Here is a 13,670-nt window from a genome sequence, read left to right on the forward strand (position 1 = left end):
TTGAAAAGCTGGCAGAGGAGAAAGCATTATTAGGATAGATGCAAGTTTTACTTCCTTTTGTTTGTGACTGGTCCTTGTATCTGAAAGCCACACATTTAGATGTCCATTTAGGTGTTGTATTTAAATCCTCATACTGAGCGCTACCAATTGCCTGTGAGCAATTACACTTGTATAATTTAGTGTCATGCTGCATGAGATACTGATATATTGAACGTAGAATAAATAATAAGAAAATGTAGGAATTCTGTAAGAAAATTTGCCATTGCTGTATGCATGAATTATAACTCTTTCACATATGCTTAAAACAGGTCAGCAAGATGTTGATGGGATAAACTATGGGTCATACTGTGTGTTTCTTTGCTCTGCTAGATCAGCTACTGTAAATTGACAAATGAAATTAGTGAGAAACTCAGCTTAAGTTTGTGTTTTTCCTGCTCATATTTATGTTCTTTTGTCTCCCGGATATTTTGGAAGAAATAATAATCACAGTATCTGGAAGAAAATACTATGGAAATATTGAATCATCAGCCTTTTCTTGTGCCACTGGTGATTACAAAGTTTTCTTAAACTTCTGTGAAGTTTTCTGTGAAGTTTTCTGTGTCGAGGTGATGTATAAGCCTGGGTGAGCTCTGGGTGAGCTCACTGAATGATATCCTGGGAGCAGTCTAGCAGTGACAAATGTTAGTATGTATGTGTGCCTTTGGTGGATTTTGCTGTTGCAGTCAGATTTTTGTTTATTGTTCTGTTTTGCCACTGTTGCCTCCTCCTTTCAAGCTTCTCTGAACTTTCTGTGCATCTTTTTGTGTATCCTTCTCCAGCAGTGGTTCTCACTTTTTGATTTGCTGTCAATGCCTACTAGCGTGCTGCCAATAGATTTCTGCACTGCTCCAGGCTATGCTGTAGTTCTTGGTCTGCTACTGACTAATTTTATTTCCTCAAGCATTGGAGTCCCATAGCTGAGGAATAGGTAAATTATTGAAAGGGTGAGTGCCTGGCTCCACTGAAAATTCTAGCAGTTCTACTTTTGAAGTCCATGATGATTGGATTTTACTCTTTTTGATCTTTTTGCTGAATCTGGATGCTACTAGGCTGAGATCTGTATTATAACAATTCTTAGTATTATATGATAAGATATGAACTGTGTCCTCCTCCTGCTGTATGTTTTCAGATCATTAAAATTTAAATGTTTTGACCTAAATTTCTCAAGAAGCAAGACTTGCATGTCTCTTTAACAATGTATATTATTATGTATAATAAATATCAAATTGCAAAAGAGAGAGAAAAGAAAAATGTAAGAAATGGGGAAAAAGTTAAGATCACCTGAGAGCTGGGGTATTTTTTAGTTCTGGGACAGTTGGGAGGAAGCAGGAAGACAGCACTCCTTGGTTGTAGAGCATGGGCCCAGCTGCCTGGGTGACACTGCTGGTGTTGGCCTAGAGGCACCTGGCCTTCTGTCTTCACCAAGCTGCCTCTAAGCATTTTTCAGGGGAGCTACTTGAAATCAAAATATCAATATGGGAACATTGCAAATTCAGACAACCCATGTATCTGAAAATGTATTTGAGATAGGTTTTTTGGTGATCTTGGCATTGTAAGTACAAAGTAATTTAATGTTGTGACCTCTATGCTTTTTCTCTAGAACTTAGCCAATACTGGCCACATGAGTAGTGGTATTGCTTTTGGATACATGCTGTGAGAAAGTTTGAAATTTACAAGATTTTACTATTTTCAAAAATTAACTGGTCTTTTAAATTCTGAAATAAGCTACTGCAGGTCTTCTATCTTGACCTGTTTTCCATAGCTGCCCCTTCTGCCAGCAATTAAAAGATGGCTGTTCAGTCCAGTTCTCTGTTCTTTGGGGTTCCTCAATGTATGACATAGATTTGCAGAGTTAACTGCTCCGCTAGTTTGGTACAGTAGAATTTAGGATTGAAATTTCAAATGGTGAAAAGCATGAAATTTGGAATTAGAGTTGGCTACCCAGTTTTTTAAACTATTTTATCTAAAATGTAAACATTTTCTGCCTTGTTGTTTTCAGTAAATAGTTAATTTTTTCTGCCTCTAACAGAGAACAGTAAGGTACTAACCTGAGTCTTGGGGCCAGATAGAGTCAAAATATTTATGTGGTCCCTAACTTTAGATTTTGAAGGCAGCCCCAGATATGGGTCCCTGCAGTTGTGTATCAAGTGCCAGTTTGGTAGCACATGTGCAACATGTGCCTGGTTTTATGGGATATGTGGACTTTCACTCACTTCAAGAGCAAAGGTGTTATGGCTTACCCCAAAAAGCAAGTAGAATATCCATACTTTTTTAAAATGGATCTTACTGCTTGCTAACTCTCCTGCAAATCAGTACAAGCTCATCACTCTAGGGGATTATTCTCATAAAAAAGGAACTTGCATTTAGCTAGCATATGGGAGAAACTTTCTCCTTTACTTCAAGGAAGAAGTACAGGTACAGAAATTAAATATTTGAAAAGTTTCTTGCAGAACAGAAGGCAAAGATTGAAAAATGTTTTCCAAAGCAAACTAATTGCAGCCAGAGTTCTTCATACAGTGGATTAGATTCAGGTAGCCAAAGAGAATGCCATCTTTGGATAATTTCTGGAGAATTGTGATGTATTTCTTGTTCACTTCATTGCCCAAAACTGTATTATGCACTAGTTACATTATTCCTACTACGAAAGCCTTTATAATTGCATGCAAATAAGTGATCTTGCAGAGAAAGCTCAAAACAAAAGAGAAAACACAGAGAAATCCCTCCTGGAGTTTCAGAGCTGCAAGTGCAACTGAGCACGAATTTCAAATCAAGTCAGCTGTGGGCAAGATCTCCCTCCTGCTGGTTCTTTCTCTGCTGCATCTTACATGTCCTTCTGTGAATGACACAGTTTCAAGATAAGAAGGTTAAAGCAGTCCTATGTCTCTTCAGTCTGGCAGTTTAAACACTCCCAAGCAAAGCTCAATACCTTGTCAGCTTTATCCTGCAAAAATTATTTTGTCATGTGTCTTCTATATGAGACTTAATTGGAAACCTGTGTTTCTCCTCTCTCTTTTTGTGCTGTTTGTTGACACGGGCTCAGATCACATTTACCAGATTGGGCCCTTGCTGGTCTGAGATGGAGCTTCCCTACCTGTCCATCATTTGTGAGCTTCAGTTACATCCAGACCTGCTAGACTATTATTCGCTATTTAATTTCAGTTTTCAATTTTTGTATACTGAAGTGCTAGTTTTAAAAGCATAGCTAATTTTTATAGTTTTCTATAATTCTTTTAAGATTGGTTTAGTTTTATTATATTGTCTTATGGGTTTATTTTGTTCAAATCTGCATTACTGCAAGTGAAAATAAGTTTTTGTTTGGTTTTTTGTGGTTTTTTTTTTTTTTTTTCTTTTTTTTTTTGAATTTTTTATTTTAAACCTTCTCTTTTAGAGTTTGCTTAAATTAGAAGAATAGTTTTTTTGGGCAAAACATAGGAGAGGACAGATAGCCTAATGTGACAGCCAGTGATGGCAACTGGTGTTATGAAGAGATGTGATGGAGCTGACCCTCTGCTTAGGAGACTGATTTTGATTTGTATATTTTGTACCTGTTCTCTGGTTAAAAAATATCACAAATTTAATGTTGCAGGCAAATATGGAATATGTATTTTAGAGGAGACAAAACTCCATAGAAATCTAGTAATTCTGACATGGTTAGAATTCTGTAACTGCACAGTTAATTTACAGTTATAAGACACACACACAAATCTCTTAATAATTTGTAAATGTTGGTTAAGTCAGAGTGAGGTATGAGGAAGGTAATTCCAGTAGATGCTTGAATTTATCTCAGTCTTTGAATCTGACCTTTTACAGAAGAGACAAAAGCTGAACTTCATCCCATTCTCTCTCAGAACATTTTTCTTTCCTTTTGTTGGATTGAGAGCATGGAAAAACTGATGAAAACATTGCAGCTAAAAAAGTATTTAGGAAAATTTCTATGTTTAGTCATTGGAAAAGCTAGGTAACTTTCAGGTGCTTTCCTGTGTTCTCAGAGGCTTTACTGATCCTGTTTTCAATATAAGGAGTTTCCTCACAAGCAGCAAGAGATTGAGTTGTGGTTTGTTTTATTAAACAAGCCATGCAGCTGAGGCAGGCAATACAGTAACCCGCAGCAGAGACACTCTACTGTGTATCCTGATTTGTTCTGGAACTTCTTGTATAGATCTTTATACAGGATTAATCCTAATAGCATTAGTGTGGTAAGACATATTGCTAAGTAGACTTAGACAACTAACAAAGACTTAAAACAAACAAAAAAAATCCTTTGGACATTGCCATTAAACAGCTGACATGAGATCAACCTCCTTAACCAGTTCCTGGCTCTTTCTCAGACATCATCTTGGACAAAAGGGAAGCTGAGCAACGGATTACCAGGGACCACTGTCAGCCTTTTGAATTAAAGGCTATTGCCATCCTTATCCTTATTCAGAACATTTTGATGAAATTGGGTATAGACCCAAACTGATAGTTAAAGAAGCAGATTATTGAATTTTAACACTTGTGTTTCAGCCTTCTATTTCAGACAAAAGTATCCAATGGTACAAGGTATCTTTGATAGTTTTCACATAATTTAATATCTTAAAAGCTGGTAATTATCCTGAAGGCATGGTATCAGTAAGCTTAAAACAAATGTGGAAAGCTGAAGATAGGATTTAAATTTAACACTAGTCTTTTTAATGCATTTGAGGCAAGAATTTCCATAAATTAGAAGGGATGTATCTAAACCCATGTCTTTCTGGTTTGAAATACCATGTGAGTGGTTTCATAAATCAGCTGCAGTTAAAATGACAACCCATAGTAGAATGCACTGCTAATTTAATTTTGCTAAATGATTCTTATTTTAATTGCTGTAATACATTTTGATAAATGGTTTAGATGATCAGTTTAAAGACCAATTTAAATTTCAGCAGTTTTGTTCACTTGTCATGTGTATTGTTTTCTTCCGTGGTCAAGTGTAAATACTTTTCATTGATAAAATCGGTTTACATAGTATTTTCAAGCATATTAAAGCACTGCTTCTTCAAGACTGAACATACCTTTTTTACTTGAAGTATGGAGCTAGTGCTTCTGAAATAAATAATGATCTTAGATACATTGGTTCTCAAGTGGTTTGCTTGCAATGTTGAAATATCTCTGAGCTTCTGAATACTGGTTGTGGAAGAAAGCATTTCTTTTACAAATAATCAGAAGTAAGAGCTGGTGAATGACAGGGACAAGGTGTATGTTTTTATGCTTCAGAATAGAGAGGTTTAACTTGAGAGCCTGGGCTGGCAGTTCTCTGCTGCTGTTCCTGACAGGCTCCCTGGGGGCTGTGGCTCAGACACTTGCCTCAGTGTTGTCCACACAATTCCCAAGGGGACCAGGTCAAAAATGCTGTCTGAGCTGGCTGCACTCTGTGTTCTCCATGTTAAAAAGGATGAATTCATGTGATTACTATGATTATACTACTAGGGTCATGATATGTAACCATGGTGTAAAGCAGTGCAATGAAAGTTTATGCTTTCAGCATTCAACATGTGTATAATGTAATATTTTAGATGCATGTATGGCAGATTATATTTTTTTAGGGATAGGAATTTTGTCATCTACAGGAGCTATCCATGGATATCTCATGGCTGCTATGTGGAAGGCTGCTATGCTGTAACGTGTGAATTGTGCACCATTGCTACAATCTTCCTTGGGCATTAGCAAGCCCTGGCTGTGAGGTGGCTTGTTGCTTTCCCCATCTGCTCATTGCTGCTTTCCAAAAAGGGCTTGTGACCCTCCTTTTGGCCAGTCTGGCATTTGTTTTTTGCCTCTATACAGAAGAATGAATTGTGAGACAGAAAAAATGAAATAAAGGAAAAAAAAGAGAAGCCCTTCTGGAAGTATCTTCCTTGTCCCAAGGTATTACACAATGCTGGCACCATCTGCCTCATGCAAAGCCTGGTTCTGCCTCCCTGCGTGTTGCTGGAGCTGTGGTGAAGCCATTCTGCTGGCATTGGCTGGCTCTGACGGGTGGTGGTGGGGGAGCCCCTGGTTTGAAAAGGAGGGAAGGGGCAGCAGCGTATGCAGAACTCAGTGCTCTCTCTGGCCAAAGCTCCATCTTGGGTGGGACTTTGGGAGGACTTGGCTGTAACTCCAAATGAATATTCTGAAGGGTGTCATGCCTAGAAATTCTGCTTTCTAGTTTTCAGTGACATGAGCTCTCTGAGACAAGTGGCTGACATAAACTTAGAGTAGCATTGTTTGTCCATTTGCTAGTACCCAGTCTGGGATAGTTCTGGCATTTCTGTGAGGAAAAGCTTTCTTTCATAAAGATATTTTCATTTTTGCTCTTTCTATACAGTTATTAGCCCTTGAGAGCCTGAAGTCCCTAGGTTGTCCTGTATTTCTCCTCTGTTTTCCCTGTGTAATGACACCACAAATGAGGTGATGTTCCACAGCCTCTTGCCACAGGAGTCTATTCCATTGTGCTGTGGTGTAGAAGTCTGGCAATGCAAGATGTCATTTGATGGGGGAATTGGGTCTGGAGCAGTCAACTGTATTAAGTTCAGGCAGCATTTCTCATCAATTATTAATTTTGCATTTCTGAGGGGGAAATATTCAGATTTTGGATAAAATCAGAAATCCTTAATTTTTATGCTTGTTTCATTTTTTCAGATAATTTTTTTTTTTTTTTTACTGAAACCATACACTTCATGGAAATAGAACTTGTACAGAGAAAATTTTCTTACAAAATACAGTTTTGAAAGAAAATATGTATCATGTTTATACAGAATGGAAATTTTATGATGAAATCATAGCAACAGCATACAACTAGCTGCTGAAAGAACGCGCTAGAGATGGCCTGGAGTTTGAACATGGAAATGTTTAATACATAACCTCTGTCTTCAGACACTTACTGCTTACTCTCTCTGTGGAACTTGTACTGCAGTTGCTACTGTGTCTATAACACTGTGCCTGTTGTCTCTTGTACTCTGAAATGTTGGAGGCACAAATAGGGGAGCTGGCAGACATGGGAAGCTGTGAATGGTAACTGAAGATGTGAGTGCCTGACGTCATAGTAAGGCGAACATTTTAGTTTCAGACTGAAAATGATGGAAAGTAATTAGTAAGAATTGGTTTGCTCATGGTGTTCCTGGCTCATAATATTATGTCTATTTTTGGATGTGCTGTTTCATTTTGCTATTTGCTTCTTTTTTGTGGTCTTTCCTATTAGGGAACTTCTTGTCTGACTGCAAAATTACAGGATAAATCCATGAAAATTAATAAATAGTGGCTCTGTAAATGAGGAGGATTTGACTGCTACAATTCACAGAATCACAAAATGATTAGGATTGGAAGACATCACCAAAGGCCCTCTAGTCCTACCTCCCTGCTCAAGCAGGCTTCCCTAGAGCATGTTACCATAAAATGCCAAAGCAAATAGTAGGAGCATATTGTAAAGATGTAAAATTTCAAATGGAAAGAGAGATGCCTGATGGATTGCAGTTCTGAGACATGACAGCCTTTGGTGCTGGATATTACAGTACTGTATTGACGTATTTACTGTTAAAGCATTTGACTTTCCTCTACCAGAAAGAACCTGCCTTGATCCTTCTGGTTCCTACACTAAAGGATAAAGACCCTGTGGTACTCCAGCTGTGCTCTCTTATGTAGCATTGGTTTCTGTAAAATAATTTAATTTTAAGAGCTTTTAGTTAGTCTTTGTCCAGCACATGACTATTCCAAGACAATGCAGTTAAACGTAGTTTTGATTACTCTATTGAAAGCAAATTTTGGCTGATTGGTCTTTGAAGTCAGTGGGCAGGATGAATGGATGGGATTTAGACCATTACTCTTTTGTGTTGTTTCTGTAAGGCATGTCTGACACAATATTTTTAAAGATTTTAATTCATAGCAAACGATGAAAATTCTGTACACTGTAGGAAAGAGTGCTGGGATGCATTTGACTTTCTAGCATGTGCAAATATTTACTGTTTGGCTTTGTACTTCTTCTTCTTCTAGACATTACCCAAAGCAGTCCTTCACTACAGTGGCTGATACACCAGAAAATCTTCGCCTGAAGCAACAAAGTGAATTGCAAAGTCAGGTAAATAGAAAAATTTTTTTGTCTTGTTAATATTAGATGGTCAGTCCACTTCTTTGTAGTTTTTCTAAGTAGTAGTAGTATTTCTGTTTACATGCATAGTAGCACTGTAGTGTAATTATAAAACATTTGTCAGTTGGTATAATACTGCAAAACTCAAGGTTTTATTTCTGTTCTCACTTATACTAGTTACTATACAATTGTAAGTCCATTGACATCACTGGAATCCTTCATTTTCATCAGTACATGAAGCATCTAAATAGTTATTAATGTTAGAAGTGATACAGCTTAACTCAAAGGGTTCATTTTCCTTTGACAGCTTGCATTAAACTTAAAATAACGTGAGATTAACAAATGATGAATTTGTCATTAGCAGATATTTAGAAGCCTTTAATATTTATCAAAAATGAAGTGACTGAATAATCAGTTTATGGATCTCTTATGGCCTCTGTCAACTAATATATGGGGCAGTCTGTAAGCTAGTTGTGATAAACACATTATCAATCAAAACTTATGTAGATTAATAAGAAATATATTTAAATTAAAATGTAAAATGAAAAGGGGAAAACAAGAGAAGAACATGGCAAAGAAGATTTAGGTGACTACCATAATTTAAAGTTCTGATTGATATTAATTCATGTTTATCTGAAAAGCCCTCCTCTCCCCCACTCTCCAGTATCACTTTATACTGTTTTAAAGTTTTAAATTATGTAACGCTGGCAGTTGTCCTTTGTAAGACAATTGATAATATTTGATTGCATTTTATTTTATGAGAATTCTGGTTTTCCTTCTGGTTCTACTGTTTTTTTCTAATGGTACCAGAGTTACCATTGTGTCACAAAGAGGAACTTAAAACCAGTATTTTACAGGTCTTTTAAAAAGAGTATAAGTTCTCAGCCCACTGTTTTTTAGGGGTTTGAGAGAAAATGTTGGGATTCAGTAGAATAATAAAATGTTACTGCTCTTTATAGAGGATATAGGAGAAGTGGCCTTCCCTAACCTGTTTGAAACATGCTTCTGTGGCACTATGAAAGCATAAGGAAACTTTTTTTGGGTATTAATCTCTATTTTTAAACTGAAAACTTAGCATTCTAAGTAATACTTATACTGGGTAAGCGGTATAAGCAAGAAATGTGGAGTTTGCCTATGAATAAAATTGCTGCAACTGTTCACAATGCACGGTAATAAAAAGTTAGATAAGAATCTACTCAAGACTTAGAAATGGAGAGAAACCCTTAATTTTTACAATATGTCTTTTTTTCCAATATTGCTAGTCAGCAAAAGACTTGCAGATATAAATTATAAGAGCAAAAAATTGCCTACTTGGAAGAAAGGCCATAATGTTTTTTTCTAGATTTACATCTAGACTGTGTTAAGTAGTTGAACCTGTGAATAATTTCAATGCTGACATAAAGATTCCAGGTACTTTTCCTTATCCAATATAGATCTTGTCCTAAAATATGACTGTAAATTCTGAATACTTTCTGTAATGCTTTCAAGAGTATAAGGACTTGCCTTGAGAGAAACTGCTATCTTCAATCAGTCCTGTTGGCTGTCTAGTCCCTTGTCTTGTCTTATCAGGGAAAGACTCCCAACAAAAAAACCAAAAAAACCAAACAAAACAAAAAACAACAACAACAACAAAAAACAACAACAAAAAAAAAAAAAAAACAAAAAAATAAACCAAAAAAACAAAAACAAAAACAAAACAAAAAAAACAAAAAAAACAAAAAAAACCAAACCAAACAAAAACAAACAAACAAACAAACAAACAAAAAAACCAAACAAAAAAAACCCCATGGGATATAATTTGGCATTGTTCAGGTCTCATTCTCTTTCAGTCCTGTGCAGTAGAAAAAAGTGTGTGCAAGGTTCAAGAAAAGCCTTTCATATGAAACTGAACTTGGCTGGATGGAACCACATTATTACTGCCTTCCAGTATTCATCAGAGCTGCTTGAGCCTCCTGCCAATGCATTTGACAATTTGGGATTGAGCAAATTCCCTGTTAGGCAATGTAAAAATTATGTTGACTACTGAATAAGGAGAATTGCTTTTCTAAAATAATAGCTGTTTCTAAGTAAACATCTTTAATGCTTTTAGTTCTGAAGAGGCACAACCTTGTGTTTAACTGCAGGATTCCCAAGAATTTTTTCAAAATCTGTAGCTTTAGAACTATTTATTTTGTTCAGCAAAACATGAAGAACTACTAAAAGAAACACCATTAAATATTGCGTATTCTAAAATACACGTTTTTGTAAATCTGTTATTTTTATTTACATTTAAGCAGCAATTGACAGTGCTTTAAATTGCAGTGCTGGGTCCTTGGTCAAGAGTCCAGTAAGGTCAGCATCAGGTGCCAGGGTGTCATGTTGACATAACACAACAAGAGCAAAACTAACAAAACAAAATACTGTTTTCTTGTGGAGTCAATAGAAAATGGATAGCTCATTGGAACACTTGAAAAATTACGTTTTTAAGAAGTCAAAGGACAGCATTTAAAAGCTTTCCAGAGAACTCTGTTCTTCTATTTTATATAATATCAGAGTTTTTCCCCCCTTTAGGATTTTGCTTCCATGGACTTTCATTCAGCTCTGTAGTTGGAAGGAGATAAAAATGCATTTTGGAGAGGTTGTGTTTATTTTCCATTCTGGAGAACTCCACAGTCCAGTATGCCTCCTGACAGGAGAAAAATGAGTTTGGAAGTCTTTCATCCTCTAGGTAAAGAGTAGAGACAGAGATCCAGTGTCTCAAACAAGATTTTTCTTTATGCCTCTCTGATGAAAAATCCTTGTCTTTTTGGTGAAGTAGTGCATTCTCTTGCTCCATAGTATGCAATGGATACTTTTCACATTCACTAGCCTCTCTTAAATAAGCTCAGGTATGGAAGTTACTGATATGCTCATCTCAGCTTTGTTTACTTGGGAATTTCCTTCATGTACTTTACTACTGATCTCTCGAACTTTACAACAGTGTAAATTGCTCCATGGCCATTAGTCCTCATCTGTGGCAATTCTGTGTACATCAAAAGCTGCCACTCCCACTGAACTTGCAAAAAGAAACAGAGATGTTCTGCAGCAGTTCTTGGCAGGAAGAATATCAAAGTGTCAGATCAAAGAGAGGGCTGATGTTTAAGGTGTGTTCTACTCCAGCACTTTCTGAGGAAATGTACTTTCCAGTAACTCATAGGGAACGTGGTACAAAATCCTGGGTCTTGTCCTACTTTCTTCTTGTCCTGGCCTGTTGTAACGCACCCTGAGGCTTCTGTCCTTGGAAACTCCAAGTGCTTCTTTGACAATTTCTTGTACTACCCTTATAGGAACTTGGATAATTGAAAGTATATCTGTGTTTCTTTAGGAAGAAACATACTTGCAGTTTTTCTTGATAAATAGAATTCATAAAGTGTTGATTTTCATGAAGTACCATAATGTCTTATGAGACATATGCAGTTGAATCAGACTATTATCCTAACAATATTATATTTTAACAGTCCTTACTTTCTCAGGAATTAATGGTGCTTGGATCTTTATCTGCCAGATCTCACCAGGATAATCATGGTATCATTGAGCATTTGGAATAGAGTCAGCCACAGAAAAGGGAATAAAAAATCTTTATGGTCAGATGTTTGCATCTGGGATGGCCATGTTCCTCTTTGTTCAGGCTGAAGAACAGACTGACTCTGTGTAGCAGTTTCGTGTGAAAGCGCAAGAGGTGACAGGTGTAAACTGAAATATAGAAGACTTCATTTATGCATAGGGAAAAACATTTCTGGTGTGAGGGTGACTGAACACTGGCAGAAGGTGCCTGGAGAGGTTGTGGAGTGACCCTCCTAGGAGATTTTCGGAAGAGGACTGGGCACAGTCCTAAGGAATCTGTGGTAGTTGCCTATGCTTTGAGTAGGGTGATGCACTAGATGACCTCCAGAGTTCCCCTCTATCTTCAGCTCTTCATATTCAGTGATTTGTCTCTGTCCTGTCCTTCCTCGGGTTCCTCTCAACCATTTAGCTCATCTTCTTGCCTTTTTCTCTTTGCTTCTCTGTTTCAAAAACATGTTAGCAAACTTCCAGGCAGATTATTTTTATTAGCTTGATTTGTTAAAAAAACCTTTTCAGTTTATATGCACCTCTTTTATGAAGTCTTTGGAATGAACTGCCACAGTGAATGCTATAGGAGAATGAACTGCTGTATGGATTATTAAAGCAGACACTGGATGGATTTCCTGGGGTACCCTGAGTGAGCTCATTGGAGAAGTCATGGAGAAAGCAGATTTTGGAGCTGGAGACAGAGATAAAAATATTCTCTTTCAGCTGAGAAAAGGAGGAAGCAGTATGATATGGCAAGCAGAGCGACTTTCTTATACCTTTATGGGTGATTTTGTAAGAAGACCCTGGAACATATTTTAAAGATGGGACCTTTCCAGATAGCCATCAGGAGCTGATTAATTATGTATTCCTCTCTCCGGTTATCTGAAGATCTGAACCCAATCCACCCTATGTGTATGAGGAGAGGGGTGACAGAGCCAGAAGAGTGCAGGCTTCTCAGGCATCTTCTTGCTATTATTTGTGAGTGACAAGTCCTGGAGATGTTGATTGGGTTGATGCATTAAAATAAACCCAGACTGCCTGCAGAAAGCTCTGCCCTGCTCCTCTGTGAACCCCTTCGCAGTAGTATTTTGTAAATCATGCTTACCCACCAATACTGGTTTGTTCCTTCTTTCCCTCTGAAGACTAATTAAATGGCTTTTTTAATCTGTGTGAATCAAAGGCATGAAAATAATTCTTTATGTGAATATTACAAAGCTCCAGAGGAGAGCAGGAGGCAGAATGAATTTCAGTTTTCTGGGAAAATGGTTGTCACCTCTTCTGATTTTTATCTTGCCAAGTATGTGAGGGATTTTGTCTACATCCTGTCTGCACTGGACTGGCTCCTGTTACTGTGACACCATGTATCTATGCTGTTTCAGTTTCATTGTTTTTGTTGTTTATTTGGTTTCCCCCTCTTGCATGTACTTAGTCTGTAAGATTCAGATTATAACACTACTGCTTCCACTCCTCTCCTCTCCTGTCTGCTGCTCTTTGCTATCATAGATGCTGAACCAGCATGTGGAGATAAGCACGTTGTAACCCTATGGTTGGGAGACACCAGAACACGAGGCAAAGACAGCAAACAGGGTGTAGCAATGATAGATAAACAGATTGTACAGCAGAGAGGGAGTTTCTCTGTGGAATACATTTTGGTGTTATTGACACATTTGTAGCACCCTGAAATTCTTTGAGTCCATATGTAAAAATACAAATCTTCTACTGAGACATAAGATACGGTTATGGGCTACTTTTTGAAATGAAGTGTTGTTTGCCTTAGCTTTAAGTTGTTAAGACTGAAGTATTACATCTAATTCCTGGTACTGTCTGCATATCCTAATTAAAAAAATAATCTAATATAATTTGCCTGTATTATTATACAGAATTTTATACTGACTTCCAGTGGTAATGTACTGATCAGTGTAGGAAATACTACTTATAGAAAGGAGTTCAGATAGTAGGTTTTTTTTTTACTTGTTTATGA

The 13,670-nt window shown here is 37.1% G+C and overlaps 1 protein-coding gene across 1 annotated transcript in view; it reads left to right on the forward strand.

Annotated features, from left to right (window-relative positions):
• LOC128812820 (LIM zinc-binding domain-containing Nebulette) overlaps nt 1-13,670 on the forward strand; it is a 128,597-nt gene that overhangs the window by 81,432 nt on the left and 33,495 nt on the right. The window contains exon 3 of the mRNA XM_053987467.1: nt 8,026-8,110. Within this exon, the coding sequence (XP_053843442.1) occupies nt 8,026-8,110 (85 nt within the window). The remainder of the gene's footprint in view (nt 1-8,025; nt 8,111-13,670) is intronic.

The sequence above is a fragment of the Vidua macroura genome, chromosome 1, assembly GCF_024509145.1.
Source record: "Vidua macroura isolate BioBank_ID:100142 chromosome 1, ASM2450914v1, whole genome shotgun sequence".
Taxonomy (NCBI): Eukaryota; Metazoa; Chordata; class Aves; order Passeriformes; family Viduidae; genus Vidua; species Vidua macroura.